Raw genomic sequence first — 17,025 nt, forward strand, 5'->3', positions numbered from 1 at the left:
CTGGAAACTGGTCAAATGTGCTGTAGTCATTTCAAGCAAGGAAATGGCTTTTGCACGGGTGTTGAATGGCTATGTGTTGAGATCCCTCTCTCTCATCTTCATAGGTATGTGTGTTTTTTTTGTCCTTTGGGATACTGGCTCTAACAAGCGGTCATCGTCTCATATCAGAGTACCACAACAGTTCTCTATTGACCTGCCTGGCTGCTTGGCCATCATCAGTGGAGACTTGGGGGGAAAGAAAAGCGAATTAGAAGTGCTTCTGGCATCCAGGAAAAGAACGGAGAGTAAATCGGAGACATACCTCAATGTCACAAAGGACTGTCCAGCTTACATTGAAAAGAGAGGTTTCATTACAGTGCCTCTCAGTAGAGAGGAGAAGGATTTTCCCATTGCCTACTCCATGGTGATCCATGAGAAGATTGAGATGTTTGAGCGACTTCTAAGAGCTCTTTATACTCCTCAGAACCTCTACTGTGTGCATGTGGACCAGAAGTCTTCAGAAGAGTTCCAAAATGCTGTAAAGGCAATTGTTTCCTGCTTTCCTAATGTGTTTGTAGCCACTAGATTGGAAAGTGTGGTATATGCCTCATGGTCCAGAGTGCAGGCAGATTTGAACTGCATGAAAGATCTGCTGAATTCACACGTCCGGTGGAGGTACATGCTCAACACCTGCGGGACAGACTTCCCCATCAAAACCAACAGAGAGATGGTGGAGACACTCAAGGCTCTCAGAGGGAGAAACAGCATGGAGTCTGAGGCCACCAACGACTACAAGGCAGGCCGTTGGCAGTATCATCACAATGTCACTGACACTGTCATCAGGACAGATTTGAGGAAAAGTCCCCCACCCATTAGCAGCCCCATGTTTTCAGGAAATGCGTACTTTGTGGTTTCAAGAGCCTTTGTGGAACATGTGATAAGGGACAAAGAAGTTCAGAACCTCATTGAGTGGGAGAGAGACACATACAGTCCAGATGAGCATTTATGGGCCACTCTACAGAGGATGCCCTCTGTTCCTGGATCAATGCCTGCTAACAGCAAGTATGATGCATCAGACATGCAAGCCCTTGCTCGTGTGGTGAAATGGTCCTATTTAGCGGGAGATGTGGGGAAAGGGGCCCCGTACCCTCATTGCACCGGAACCTACAGAAGAGCTGTTTGTGTGTATGGAGCTGGCGACCTCCCCTGGCTCCTGAGGCAACACCACCTGATAGCAAATAAGTTTGATCCTGAGGTCGATGATATTGCTATTAGATGTATGGAGTCATTTCTGCGTTTCAAAGCATTAGGCCATGATACACAATATGCAACCATTTTGTAAAGTGTAAAATCATTTGAAATGTGTAATACAATTTGTAGATATAATTATTGAAGGCAACACTCTGCCTTGAGTTTAATATTGTAGATGTTCTACCTGAAATACTTAGTTCCTCTAAACACTTTACCTCTCCAAGAGAAAGTTCATAATTGCTCCCTTTGAACAGAAAATGGTCAATTAATTTATGTATACTTTTTTTAAATGTTTTTTACGTATTCTTCCAGTTTTTTGTTTGTTGTTTTTATTGAGAGGTTTTCAATTAATTTAAATAAACCACTGATTTGCATTTATAATAAAAAACTAATATTCAAACGTTTTAACATATTAATGGGTAATCAGATTATTCTACTACTACTATGGCAGTCTGACATGGGTCCATCATAACCCACAACATTGATTTTGGTGCATTCATTTTAATTTGGTGAAATGTCAGATTTGAATGAAAAGTCCCTTAGATACTCCTTTGACCAAATTATGGTCACACCCCTTTCCCCCTGTAATATAGTGAATTTTTTATGAATTCCTCCAGGGTTTTATGTACCATTATTTTAAATAAAATGTTTTAAATACATTTTTAAATATATAGTAAAAGTACATGCCAAATGTATTCTCTAATGCAACAGTCTACATTTACATTAACAACACTACTTATTCAGCTTTCTAAAGCTAGTTCTGTAATTATTATTATTTTACAACATTATTATTACTTTACAATAAGGTAGGGGAGAGTGGCCTAAATTGTGCCGGTGGGGAAGTTGTGCCAGCCCTTGTTTCTAGAGAACCATAGAAGAAATTGGAAATGTGACCACATATTTAAGAAGAGCCATCCATTTAACTCGTCCCGTAAAGAAGGGAGAAACATGGAATAAGATATAAGCACATTTAAGCTAAAAAAACAGTTTTTTTCTTTTCAAAGTAAAATTTCCATGATCAAGGTTTTTTGATAATTGTGTCTGAACAATTATAGACACATTTGAAAACATTTGACACATGTTTTAGTGCTTTAGTATGCTACACTTTGTGTCTATATAGTTAGCACGATGTCAGCCCTAAACTGCTGCATCATGCTTATTATCCAAAATTCTGGGGTTGGGGTGATTTGTGCCAGAGGGCCTGGGGTGAGTTATAAGTAAGTAAGTAAGTAAAATGTATTTATAAAAGCACATTTATAACAGTTTGCACTGTCCTAAGTACTGTACATAGTGCATTCAGTAGGTAAACAATGAAGGTAAAATAACAATAACCAAAATAAAAGACATAAAGCCCAGACATCCACATATAAACAAAGGTAGTAGTGCAGAGGTAAGATAGTTAATGGGGAGGAAAAACCAGGGTGTACAGATGGGTTTTGAGCCTTGATTTAAAGGCAGAAATGGAGGGGGAATCGCATATGCCAGGTGGCAGTTGGTTCTACAAGGGCGGAGCTGCTAGTGCAAAGTACATTTCTGAGAGTTGTGCCATTGGCATGGCTGTATACGCTGGTCACCAAAAGAAAGTGATTGAGTAGCTCAGAAGAGAGTGACATCTCCATTCCACTTAACGACACCACTAATGAAAGTTCAGATGGCCAGAAAGATGATGCTGGTGACTTTGTCATTGTGAGCTTTGCAGGTAAAACCATTAGATCTGCTAGGCCTTATTTACAGTTTTTTTCGATTGCTAACCCACATATATTGTCATTGTTTATTAAACAAAAGAGATCTATTAACAAAAAAGTCAAATTTCAAAGTATGTAGACATATTCAGTTAATAAGATATTCCACCTCCTTTTGCTGCAATAACCTCAACCAAATAGTTTCTGTAACAAGTTATCAGTCTCTCAAGACAATAAGTTTCTTTCCGGAGTTATACATGCATGGCACACAATGCATTTTATACATGCATGGCACACAATGCATTTGCTAATATTGTGTGCATGGCACACAATATTAGCAAATGCTGCTTCTGTTGCTTAAACTGACACATAGCATTTTCTTCCCAAACTAACTTAATTCTAATTTGAAAATTAGACTGGTATATCAATTATAATGTAGCCAAAAATACTAATGATAAAACAATTAAATAATTACGTAGCCAGTGTTCAAAATGCATCAAAGGGCATGAAGTGTATACTTTTTAATGTAATTTCTATTCCATCCATCCATCTATCCATATCAATCTATCTATCCATACTTGATCATTTCATGGTTTACCACATACAGTGCTGCTTGACAGTTTGTGAACCCTACAGAGATATTCTGTTATTTTCCTAATAAATACTAAACTAGACTCATAAATGATCATTTATACTCCAATTCATAACATTGACTTTTCAAATAATGGATTCAAACTAAAATAAATTATATATTGTCATTGTTTATTAAACAAAAGAGATCTATTAACAAAAAAGTCAAATTTCAAAGTATGTAGACATATTCAGTTAATAGGATATTCCACCTCCTTTTGCTGCAATAACCTCAACCAAACAGTTTCTGTAACAAGTTATCAGTCTCTCACATCTGTTTTGGGGGATTTTTGCACAATCCTCCTTAATGAATGCAGCCAGTTGAGTCAGGTTGGATGGGTTTCTGTCATGAACTTCCCTCTGCTCCAGTAACAGCATTTCAATTGGATAATGATCTGTACTTCGACTGAAACAATCCAAAACACGTCTCTTCTTTAATGATTCAGATCATTATCTGGTTGCATGAACCATTTTCGGCCAAGCTTTACAGTTTTTTTCGATTGCTAACCCACAGTGGGCACAACTGTAGCTCAATGTGCAAAACTCTAACTACAGTCTGCACTACCAACATTCACTGGAGCTGAACAGTTCACTTCACCTGCAAAATAGGCTCAGTGCAGCAAACACTATGAACCAGCCTCATTGAGATAACACACACTGTCACTCAGAATATGCTCAGAGTACAAACACTAGCATCAAACCCCAATACATAAATTACAAACTTTTAATCTTTACAGTTTGAATAATTTGAGTTATTTCACACAAATTACGTAACATTTTCTTTGATGAAAGGGTGAAATTCTTTATTTTATAACATACCAGTTTTTTTTAGGAAAACAAAAAGAAATGAAAATCAGAAGTTTGCTTCAATAGATACAAATTTTGTATATTTTATTGAAAACATTTCCAAATGTAGTATTTATCTGTGTAAATATTCTATAATTGTAATACAGAAATCTATCCTGTAATGTTGTCATTTACTATAAGGATGCAACGCTAAGCTGTTTGTTTGCTGGAAAATTCGTATTACAGATGCAACTTTTTTGCAGATTGGGTTGCACTCTCAACCCTGCCTCTCTCAATGAGAGACCATGATTCACAACAGGGTCTATCAGTGTAGCCTTACTGTATTTCATCAGACGTTACAGCTCTGTCTTCCTCCACACATCCACTCTCACTGCCACTCTTCTCCCTCCAACAACCTGTCTTCAGTGGTCCATTTACAAAAAAATATATATTGTTGAGCTTTCCCTTTATACTGTATATGTTCACTAACAAGTCTAAAACAAGACACCTTCTTAGTGTTTCAGTTGAAATTGCAATCTGCAGTGTTTGAAATGCACTAGGCATTCATTCTGTTTTGAATGTGTGGTTTACAGTTGTGGCAGTAGTGTGTTAGCGTTTGAAAAAAAGTGCTGGAAATCCACAGTGTTGTGCAGGTTGTGGTTAAGCCATGAGATAGGTGTGTAGAGTTTTGAAATTGTGTTTAATCAATGAAAAACGAGCTAGAGTTTGGCCCGAATGAACCACTGCTCTGCATACTGTTGTTATAGTTTTGCACATGTCGCTCCAGTTGTGCCCACTGTGGTTTAGCAATCGAAAAAAACTGTAAGAAAAGTGTCTTTCAATCTTTGTCAAATATTTACTTTATTTACTTTAAATACACCTTAAATAAGTGATTTTCTAATGGATTTGTCTTGCATTACAGTTTATGAGATATATCAATGGCACAATTTACCCCATGGTATTCTCTCCAACGGCACAAGTAAGTTGTGCCACAAGACAACTTTTTTTTCCGAAAGCTATATTTCTTCAACAGTTTATTTCAGATCCAAAGATTTTATTGCCAGGGATGCACAGCAGCCTGAAATATATGTACATATTTGAGTTGGAGACTTTAAGGTCAAGGCCTCACTTTAAAGTCACTTTGAGTAAAAAGTGGCACATCTCACCCCACTCTGCCCTACACAAAATTGTAGTAAAACTAGTTATGCATTACCTAGGCTACTACATAGGTGTTTTCCTACTACATAGTTATGCATTACCTACCACACATTTTTTTTTGTAAATACTATTTTTTTTTGTAAGTAGCCTACTACATAGCAATACACCTTACATAGTTTTTTTTTAGTAACTATAAATTATTTTTGTGACCACATTACAGGAATTGATTTCTGTATTACAATTATAGAATATCTACACAGATAAACTACATTTGGAAATGTTTTCAATAAAATATACAAAATGTGTATCTTTTGAAGCAAACTTCTGATTTTCATTTCTTTTTGTTTTCCTAAAAAAACTGGTATGTTATAAAATAAACAATTTCATGTGAAAAAATGTCACCCTTTCATCAAAGAAAATATTACGTAATTTGTGTGAAATAACTCAAATTATTCAAACTGCAAAGATTAAAAGTTTGTAATTTGTGTATGGGGTTTGATGCTAGTGTTTGTACTCTGAGCATTTTCTGAATGACAGTGTGTGTTATCTCAATGAGGCTGGTTCATAGTGTTTGCTCCACTGAACCTGCTTTGCAGGTGAAGTGAACTGTTCAGCTCAAATGACTGTTGGTAGTGCAGACTGTAGTTAGAGTTATGCACATTGAACTCAGTTGTGCCCACTGTGGGTTAGCGATCGAAAAAAACTAATATAAAGGCTGAGGAATGATCGGCCAAAAAAACACAGAAAGTACAACTGAAATGACCATAAAATGGTCAAGGAGTGCACAGGGGTGAAGTTATTTAAAAAAAGACAAACGGCTTTCTGGATGTTAATATCAAAATATTGTTCAGTTATTGTTTATTAATGATTAAAATAAAATCTGTATTAATTGTGCCATCTAGTGGCTTATGAAAGCAAAATAAGTCCAGCTTTAATTTGATGCTTATTTGAATATTTACCTCTGGTCACTGTATAGCATAGATATCATATAAATACGTATTTATATCTGTGACTGTATAGTGTTAGTGCTTCTATAATCTGTCTTGTTACCACTGCAAAACTGCTACTGAATGGATCAATAAAAAAAAAATTAAAAAAAACATTATACCAAACAATGATAGTGATGGATGACTTTACTATGAGGAAATGTTACATTAAGACCTATATCTTTGTTTCAGATTGTTGCTCTCACAAATGTTCTCCCTCCACAAGTCAGAGGGCACATTCAAGTGAGGGGCAAAAAGTAAAACTTTATTTTACCCAGGCAGGATTTGAACAGAGAACATCAGCAGTGAATAGTGAAAATGGTGCCATCAAATCTAGTTCTATGAAATGCCACTCAGTGAGTCAGAGACCTACATTTCTGTTTAAAATCAGAGCAACCATAAAAAATATATTAATTTATCTCCTGTCACCTTTTGAATATAAATATATATTTAAATGTAATAAAGCAAAACATTCAGAAACCACTTGTAACAGAGTGCCTTAAATAACGTGTAGATACAACAGTAACTAGGAAACACCCATGAGCTACGTATGTTGGACATGATATACCAGCAGTAAAAAAAAAAAAGATTAAAAATCTTTCAGACAGAATGTGGAAAGCGCTGAGGATCAAGCTGTAAAAAAGTTCCACAATGACACAGGCGGCATAGTTTCAAAAAGGCACTTTCTTGATGCAAAGAGCTTAGTCTCCAGTCACGTTGCACAGAACATAAACACGACAGTGGCTGCGGTTCTAAACGTTGTCCTTCTCGTCCACCACGTTGCAGTGCGAGCGAGGTCACTCTGGCACAGCAGCAGTAGCGATCTCCACTTTGCCGTGCATGTCCTGGTCGATTCTGCAGGAAGAAAAATAGAAAGTTATAAGATGTGTGGGACACGGCTGGCATGTCATCCAACAGGGCAAGGATAACTGATAAGCACGGTGCTAACAGTTGCTTTTACTGAAAGCCCTTGACATATCTAGGACTTACACATCATCAATATTAGTTAGTTGCATTATTATGAGGTTCTAACTTCTCTTGATACTTTGTAAGACAAATGCACTAATGTGTATGTTAATATGGACCAAAGTCCATGTTTGTCCACAAATTGTCCTTATCTGCAGCAGAAACTGTAAACCCATGTTGTACATATATCTTGCATTTTTGCAAAGCTGTGAACACTCTCTTACAACCCAAAGCCATGTAATGAGTGCAACGTTGGTCTTACATTTTTTTGTTAATGGGTCAGACAGACTTTTACCTTTACATTACAGCAACGTGTGGGGTTTGAGTACATTTGTCTTGCAAGTTTGTCAATCAACTTCATGCAACAGAAGTACAATTCATTGTGACAGTGTTTTACGCACAATACCAAGTCTTTATTACACTTCTGTCGTTTCCCAATGTTCGAGCAACCCACAATGTATGTGCAAAACTATCAATTCAGCAACTGAACACTCATTGCAATTCAGAAATGTGCAGAATCATTATGTGTGCACGAGCAAGGCTGAAAAAAAGATATGTTGCAATTGCTAGACATCAGCAGGGAGTGGGTATTTAGTGAGTCATGCAGAGAGCAGTGCGAGTGGACTAGCCCAGTGTTTGGCAGGGTTACATTTCAACCACAACACCCCAGTGAGTAAGATGAGCTACATCCTTGTAGCTCTACCCTATTCAGCTGTACAAACACAAAACTTACCCAAACATCCACCACATCAAAATCTAAACCTGTTTTTAAAAAAGACACATGCAAGTAAGTTCTATATGTTGGAACACCAACATTAACATCAGCAAGCAATGCATCATCTACCCAAAAAGTATTCCCACTTGTTATTGGTCAATAATTATGTTTCACATCAGTGAAGACAGTACCTCCTAAAAAAGAAATTGTGAATTGAGGCTACAAAACTCACTGGTTATCTTTTAAACCACATGCAGTGACTGATATTATCATTATCTTTAACATGAGTTGACTTAGAGATTAACTTCATAGAACTGGTTAAGAAATGGGATTTAGTTGGTCAAACAATTAACAAAACACATATTTTGGAAAACCAATCAAAGAGTCTAAATCTCCTAAATCAAGAGGAAAACAAGTTTGACATTGTGGGGGGAAAGCTGTTGTTTTGGTCATTAGGTAAAAGCAAATCATCCAAACTACAAAAAAATAGGACAGAATGAGGGGTATTGGTGCATTTCTGATAGCCAACGGATAATTTCGCTGTTAGTCTTGTGAAATGCAAAAAAAGTAATTCATTGATAAAAAAATGCTGAGACTGATCCTTGGTGAAGGTGCATATACCTTGTACGGCTTTTCCTATTTTTTTCGTCGTCAAACCTTAAAAGGGGGCAGGGAAATGGGAGTTAAGGGAAGGAGAAATACACAGCCAACAGCAACGTTACATCCAAAAGAGCAAACACATTTGACAAGATGAGTATTTGTGCTGAAGTCTTTTTCAAAAGCCACCAGGCAAGGGCATCCACCTCCGGTTAAGCCACATCAAGGAAGAATTCAGCATCAGAAATTATGCAGATAAGCAACCAGCAGAGGTTAAGACACAGGAATTAAGAATGTGTTCTTTGATAGCAACTTATAGGACAAAATCATCTAGGTGCAATTATTTTCAGTAATGTTGACACTGTAAGAGCTCAGAGAGCATAACTTCCATGCAGACTATATGCTATGCTCAAATTGTTGATTTTAGAGAACAACATGTACATTTTTTTGTTTGCATTTGCATCTCTTCTCCATTATGATACAAGTGTAAGTGGGAATCCAGCATTGGAATATTAGGGATTTTTTACGAAGATGAATAGTGATACATTTCAAGTGACTCAGACTCGTATTGACTTACATCTTGTCCACACTGGCCACAAAAAGGAACAGCAGTGTTGTTGTAGCACCACCTAGTGACTAAATGTGACCACATTTTGCAGCGTCACTTAGACCTTGACCCAAAACATTACCAGAATATTAGGATTTTGGAACCAATTAAAAGGAAACACATGCCAATGCGTACAAAAGCGGAAATAAATAGTTATGAGAATTTTGTCATTATGTTTTTTTACAGGCTTTGGTGGATTTGGATGAAAACTATTAAAGAGAAGAAATGGAAGGTAAACAACACTAGTTATTCTTTCAATATATATATTTTTTAATTTAAATATCGCAATAGATACAGTACCGTGGCCGAGGTATTATCATATCGTGAGTTTTATATATCGTTACATCCCTACTCGTTACCAATTCATGTGGGCAGCCAATTATTTTGTATATTGAAACTGTTTTTGTATGATCGTGTGTTTGAGTGGAGAATACTTACTGTTTGATACAATCTGGTATGGACACATACTCCATTGGTACCAGTTCTGCAAGGTCTGTCAAACTGTACACAAACTTGATTTTCTGACTGAATTTGGTGCTGTGAAAAGAAGAAGAAAATGTCAGAAAATACAAGGTTACCTGAGAAATTCTTGGTTTTAATTTGATGAAACAACCATAAACAATTAAAATTACCTTATGAAGGGTTTTGTGAGTGCCAGCAGGGTGCGAATAAACCAAGAGGGATGGACAATTATGAAAGACTTCAAGTTCTTTCTTAACCTGTACAAAAAGAGCGAGAGAAACCATCCACAATTTGATCTCATATGATGATGCTGTTTTAGGGATTGGACTGAAAAGATCTTGCTTTTGAGTATCATGGCAACTCAAGACTCACCTCCTATCAATCTGCTGATAACACTTTCGGAGCCAGCCGACGGTTGGCATCTTTTTCCGAGATGTCGCCCCATTCAAATAGACAATCATATAGTTCTCTGCAACCAAAAGCTCCAGTGTGCCAATGACATACCTGCGAAAGGAAACATTCTGTTAGTGCTGGTTCTATAATGTTTGCTCACAAGGTCAGAGGAATTTGATTGAACACTCACTTGAATAAATTGTCCATGATGTATCTGTAATTTGGTTGACTGCTTTCAGGCATAAAGCACACAGCAAACACAATTATAGCATTCAGACCGTCTCCATAGTAACCTGCAGTGAGAAAAAAAAAACATTTTATTATCAAGACATTTTGTTTCACTTCATATGTTGACGAAACAAACTAATACAACTTCTGTCAAACACTCGTATAATACAGCTTGTCTATACTGTGAATTCAAAAGGTTACACAGACACTACTGCCACTGACCTCCGTGACTGATCACTCTTTTGTAAGGTTCAATGGCCTTCATGTCCACTCTGTGTTCCTGGTCTCCAAAACGAAACACCCTCCAGCGTCGACCCTCCTCCCTCTCGTCCGAGGCCGTGTACTCTTGGACCGACTCCACGCCCTTCTGTAGTAGCTCTGTGGTTTTGGGCTTGGGGAGATCATCTAAAGCGGAAAGACCCACAGCATTGTCACTACACGCTCCTGGAGGCGCCGGCTGTCTGATGTTATCGAATCAGATTTATTTTGATCTTTTTCTTCTTCTTTTTTTAGATGACTCAATATTTATAATTGAACTTTTTCAATGACATGCATTTTAGTCGATTGACAGATTTATCTCTTGTATTTGGATGACATTCTTTCTCTTTCAAAATCAACACCAACAATCACATATCAACCTCCATGTGTCCCATTCACTTGAGGTCAGCATTTTCCAGGGGGGGAAGCCCTGCTATTGTCCTCTGCATGCAGCCTGTCATGTCACAGGTATAGCAAATGGACATGTCAAACAAACCCTCCCATTCACAGCGATGCAGCACTGATGATATGGCAGAGAACTTATGTGCATCTTTTGTAATACGTACGTGACATCAAGCAAAGTGGTAAAATGATCATGTATCAAGCATGCAACAAGCAGAATCAAAAATAAGTGAAATCGTGCAACAAAATCACACCAACACACTTTTATGAGGATTTCTCTGCGAATGATACATTCCTTTAATATATTTAATAAAAAGACACTGATCTGATGTCTGATCTTCTTTACAGCAGTGTATGACCATCATACAAAATAAAGATTAAGTCTGAAAATAACTGGAAAAGATGTTCATCAATTATGAAGTAATTTATCAAAGGAATCCTTAAAAGCCACACACAGCTGCAACTAATCACACCACTGGGTCAATGCCTTGTAGTTTTGTTCTGTAGATTTTTACTCTCATAATATATACTTATTGTTTATTAATTACTTTTTCTATTAATCTACTCTACTGCACTTATTTTTGTCCTTCTGCTGCTGTGAAGTAATACAGGTTTACCTTATAATTGTCACATTCAATTAGTTAATTGACAACTGTAATGCTTCTCCAATTACAGGATACATTCATTAAGCTCATGTTTGCTATGCTATGATATATTCATTGATGTGTCATTTATTGTGATGTGAGATATCTTGTCAAATAGGACCCTGGTTGACTAATAAGCAAGAGTAAGTAACTGCAGCATAACTTGCAGATTAAACCACTTCTTGACCCACAAGTTGCCTTTAATCGTTTCCTCAAACTCAGGAAAATTTCAATGACATGCAGAAAAACACAAACTGAAAAAGAAAGAAGGTATGAATGACGAAACTTCCCCATGATTTGTTTGAACAACTGAACAGAACACAGGATATGATTTGGACAATAGGGGGTTGATTGACTCATGGTTGGCGGGGGAAAAAATTGGGGCTGTCCAAGAGACCTTACCAAAAGGCAGAGAGAAACCTGTTGCTGGCCTGCAGCCTGTTTCCAGGCCCAGAATGGAAACAATTCTTCCAAGTGTAAAAGAGGAAGGCAGCAGTGTGGAAACACAAAAACAACAAAGCACATTTTTAACTACACTCAAAAGGCAGTCGGCTGCCTACCCAAACCTGTAATATCAATAGGAAATAAAAGACTGGCCTGATAACACACTGGTTTTTGTGTTACCAGCCAACCAAGAAACCTGAGGTCAAACATTTCATACATAAGCTACTCCAAAAGTTCACTTCATCTACCTGTAGGTCTAATATGAAGTTATCTTTGCACCCTCCTACCTCATCAAGTCAATCTCAACTTTAAGTAATTACAAATCAAACTGGACCAAATGGGGTTAAAAGTTTCTAAGCTCAAAAGTATTCTAACAGTTCAATCTTTCCCCTTAAATGATAAGAAGTTCTTACCTTCCCATTCAAACTCGTTGCTGTTGTCTGAAGGCGTGTCTATGTCGTCCAGGTCCAGCTCTGTACTTTCTTCCAGCTCGTCAGAGAGCAGAGAACCTTCACTGCGGTCGAGTGTGAGACTGATGTCCGGCGCAGCAAGCTTCCTCTTTGCCTTCTTACCGTGGTTCATTGCATAGCCTATGGAACATGCCAAATCAGTGGTTATGCTGACTGTAAGAGCAATTAAAAGGATATGTTCAGAATTTTTCAACCACATTATATAAAAGCCTCAAAAGAAGGGAGCAGAAGTTACAGAAATCAAGTAGGTAGTATCTTCCAACAGACTTTCAGTATGAAATTCCCCCCTTTGTGTTACCATCCCTCCGCTGCAGCTCAGCAAAGAAAACACTGTCAGGGAGGTAGTTGTTCTAAAAAAGATGACATTGGAAGATGCCCTCTTGCTTTGGCTGAGTCAGACTGCTGAGGCCTCACATTAGTTTCAGTTGAACTGTAGAATTCATCTTTGCATGAACGGGAACGATTGCAGCCACAAATAACTCTCTCAACGTACATGTGGGCCTGTGTGAGTTTTAAGATAAACTTGAAAAAATGTCCTTTAATATTCTCCCCGGTCACTTTAGCAACGCAGTGTATATCCTGTTCTGTTTGCATTACCAGGGTCTCCCTCTTCAGAGGTTCCTGCGAAAAGCTCATCTTCCAGCTCCTCTTCCTCTGGTAAGGGTCTAATAATCAAACAGGGAGGTCATCATGCTTTCATTAGGGTTATTGTTCATTTCACTTTCAGAACACAAACATGTACGGTGATACAGAGCTGTGAACCGTTATCCATATATGATTTACAACATAATAATTGATTGACTGTACCGTGGAAAGTCCTCATCCTGCCACTCTTCCTTGAGCTCAACTCCTTCCATTCTTAGACGGGCCTCTGTTGTGGCAACTGACTCTTGGCGCTCCAGGCTGGGAATGAAAACACAACAAAAAAAAGGCTATGCCCATCATTCATGTTTAATGAACACTAATTACTAAAAAGCCCTCTTGTACTGTGACTGTATTAAGAACAGGAGCATGACCAGCAGAGATTATCCGTAGCAAACAACATACAAACACATAATTGGTTATCTGTCGACTGTTGCTTGTGACTTGTACAATCCTCATAAGGATTATAGGGGGGGGACATAGACCATGAGTCAAAGGTGGTTTGCAGTCAAGTTCAATGTTGAACTTCTAAATAGCATAGGTAAAAAAAAATATCATAATTTTTTCATATAATTTGGCTTAAGTTTGCTGGCAATCCTTATTCACTAACGCCAAAACATCTTTACAGTTTGCATCCCCTAAGAGTTGACTTGTTAGATTACATGACGGATGAATAAGTAAGGTGTGATGAAACATGTCCCAATATATGTTTGCACTTGTTGCTAAATTATAGCACCATTATTTTTATTAAAGTCTATTTTTTTATTCACAGCAGGACACAATATAAAAAAAATTAAGTACATTTGTGAACACCTGACCAAAGTTTGAGGGAAAGAATCATAACAAAAGCATAATCACATTTGTTGGTGTGCTGTGGTCAGCCCCATCTGCTGCTTACAACCTTGGCATTACATTAAGCCAGGGTTTATGTCCATATTGCCAAGATGTGTGTGCCATCACATTTACTGTAATATTGCCTTTATAAACAAACAAAATACTTTGATACGGGACTATAACAACCATGACACCATTGTGGTACCAGCTACCGGACAGTGCTAATAAATACATAATTCACATTCGAGGAATCTCTTCCAAGACTTTCAGCTTGTAACTGGCCACCTAATCAGATGAATGGCTTCTTAAAAAGCTTACAAGCTTGTGTTAAGGGCTTACTCACTAATGCTAATCATGGTATCGTGGAAATGGTGTGTTGGCTGTACAGAGCTCCCTTTGATGCAGTAATTACATACAGGACGGTATGCTCCCAGACACAAAAACATTATTGGCATTTGGTGCTCAACATTTCATAAGGAATTAGTTTAACTATTTGCTAATGTATAGTGTTAACATACAGCCACACATTTCATTTGAAATCCATCTGAGAGAGGTAGACTTGCATCAGGAATGTGGTCTCCAGAAAATAAACTCTTGCAATCAAAGTGCACTGGTGGTGACCAAGCTGCATGTTAGTGGAATCGGCCACACAATGGAGTCAAATGGAAACGATGAATGGCCATTTAAAAGCTATAATATTATGCACTTTAAAAGGTGAACAGAATTAAGCTTAATGCTGGTTGTCTAAAAACAATGCACAACATTTTCGAGCTCCTACCCCAATTTCGTTGTGACAAAAAAGAGATTCTGATACAAGATCAATGATTTTATTACGCTGAGACTTCTTGGTCATGGCTTCCATCAAAACATTGCATTTGATCAGAATGGTTGACCAAAAATGTATGTTGAAAGTTATTTTCATAGAACAGAAATATTGTTCGTTATCAAGATTGTTCTAATATAAATTTGTTTTTCAAATACATCTTTTCATTGAAAAGAGTTGGGAACCAGCTGCTCTTTACTATGATATATTCTAATAAAGTTCTCTTTAAGCAATAAAGTTCAAGCTGTTTGGACACATTTCAAGAAAGCTTGCTTCACCTGCATCCGTCTTACAACAGTCTTCATGATGTGCAAATATGTCAATGAAGGAAGCACACTTTGAGATAACATCTATAAATTATCAATAAAAATGCTGATTGTTTAACATGGACATTAAACAAGGGTTCAAGGACAGTACATAGCCGCATCCTATCATTTCCAAGGCATTTCCAGAAGACACCAAACTTTGAAATTCTATTTGTTGTTCAGCGGTTACACTTTTTCATATACTGGCACTGTTTTTCTCAGTCTAGCTGCTACTCCACCTGACCAGGCTATAAATATGGGAATTCCAAAGGGGCCTGGAAAGGATATGTCCTCCTCTTGTCGGATTACTTGTCTGTTTGTAGGCTAAGCGATCACTGAGAAAAATGTCTGTAATAAACTTGATGAAAAACAGGCTGTATGTTTGAAAGGCAGAGCAATGTAGATGAAACCAGAAACTAGATATTTGTATTTAATTGTTTTGACTTGCCAACATGTAGGCCAAACATATAGGCCTAAATACACACATACAGACCTTCCTATGGGCCCAGGTGGTGAACGTGGCTGGGGCAGGCTCACTGGGGTAGAGCTCCATGCTCCGGACTGTTCCTGTTCATTGTCTGGAGTAGTCCTTTCCGGTGGCTCACCTCTTGTTTTGGTTAGGCTCTCTTGAAGCCCCTCTTCGCCATTTTCCTCTGTAGAGGCTGTGCTCTTTTGCAATTCGTCTATTTCCTCCTCGTCGCATTCTCCCGACACTCCAGAAGACGAGGGGCTAGAAGTTTGTATGTCTCTCAGCTCCTCGAGAGTGCTCTTGGGTGTGACAAAATCTGGACTGCTATTGTTCAAACTCATATCACTTACACCCTTCAGCACCGCTTCGCTCTCAATCATATCCGATGCCATTCGTTTTCTCCTGTCGCCCGGGTGCTAGTGCGGGCCACGGCGGAAAAGACCCGACAATTAAACGTTTTAAAAAAACACCGGCTTGCTGAATGTAGCTGAATCTGATTCACACAACTTCTTTGGAAGTTTGGGGCTAGTGTGCTATCTCTCGTCCGTCCACTACACAGCTAGCCTAGTGGACTGTTGTTGTTGACAGCTAGCTATACAAACTTACAGCATATTTTTATTAACCGAATAGTGTTAAATGTCACACAAGGTGCACATATAGTCACCTTTCCTAAATGCGTCACAGTGTATGAACTCGGGAATCCAGGTCCAAACAGTATGCTAGCTCTCTGCATAAGCAGCGGTGCGCAGTGGTCTTGTGAATTTCCTTCCTTCCTTCCTCCAAGTTAGGACGCTCTCGTGCGAACGTAACAGTCACGCTCGCGAACGGGCCACAGTTAAGCTAGCTAATTTAGCCGCAGCCAAAAAACAACAAGCTAATGGCCCGGGAGTTCTCCATAAAAAATCCCAAGACAGCTGTCGACTACAACGCAGCGTTAGGACAACTTTCGGGCCACCATGGTTGATTTGAGTATAAAGTCAGTATCCGCTTATTTAAACTAGCCAGGGTCTTCTGTATCATATAACTAACTGGAGTCCTATGTTTTTACTTCCCCAGCTAGCTGTGGTGGCCAGCGTCCTATGGAGTTGCCAGTTCTGTTTCATGCAGGTTCGTATCTGATGTTTCTACCTCATCTCCCAAGCATTTAAAGCACAGTGAAATAAAATATATATTGTTATTTTGTTGAATTGTTTTCACCATCTGAATAATAATGTTTTTCACCGTCTCATCCTGTGATTCAAACTTTTATATATTCTATAATAATCAGTTATAAAATATTACTTCTAAGTTTTGC

At 38.1% G+C, this 17,025-nt stretch overlaps 2 protein-coding genes across 4 annotated transcripts; one reads left to right on the top strand and one right to left on the bottom strand.

Moving 5' to 3' along the window:
• The first annotated feature begins 21 nt into the window (after window positions 1-21).
• On the top strand, window positions 22-1,477 carry LOC307251036 (beta-1,3-galactosyl-O-glycosyl-glycoprotein beta-1,6-N-acetylglucosaminyltransferase 3-like). Its single transcript, XM_080028339.1, has one exon. It carries the CDS (start codon window positions 44-46, stop codon window positions 1,319-1,321), a length of 1,278 nt encoding a protein of 425 aa, XP_079884465.1. The 5' UTR covers window positions 22-43; the 3' UTR covers window positions 1,322-1,477.
• Window positions 1,478-6,716: 5,239 nt separating this feature from the next.
• bnip2 (BCL2 interacting protein 2) lies at window positions 6,717-16,798 on the bottom strand (the record flags this gene model as incomplete). 3 transcript variants are annotated; one of them, XM_080028638.1, is made up of 11 exons in its annotated part: window positions 15,756-16,798; window positions 13,466-13,561; window positions 13,256-13,323; window positions 12,602-12,778; window positions 10,663-10,845; window positions 10,403-10,505; window positions 10,192-10,323; window positions 9,990-10,076; window positions 9,796-9,894; window positions 8,775-8,810; window positions 6,717-7,327 (listed from the first exon to the last, which is right to left on the bottom strand). In XM_080028638.1, exons 1-11 carry the CDS (start codon window positions 16,121-16,123, stop codon window positions 7,270-7,272), a joined length of 1,407 nt encoding a protein of 468 aa, XP_079884764.1. In that variant the 5' UTR covers window positions 16,124-16,798. The 3 variants fall into 3 exon arrangements, with proteins under 3 accessions (XP_079884764.1, XP_079884765.1, XP_079884766.1); XM_080028639.1 differs by lacking the exon at window positions 8,775-8,810; XM_080028640.1 differs by lacking the exons at window positions 6,717-7,327; window positions 8,775-8,810 and having other exon boundaries at window positions 9,792-9,894.
• Between the last annotated feature and the right edge of the window lie 227 nt (window positions 16,799-17,025).

This window comes from Ammodytes marinus (assembly GCF_949987685.1).
Source record: "Ammodytes marinus genome assembly, chromosome: 5".
Taxonomy (NCBI): Eukaryota; Metazoa; Chordata; class Actinopteri; order Uranoscopiformes; family Ammodytidae; genus Ammodytes; species Ammodytes marinus.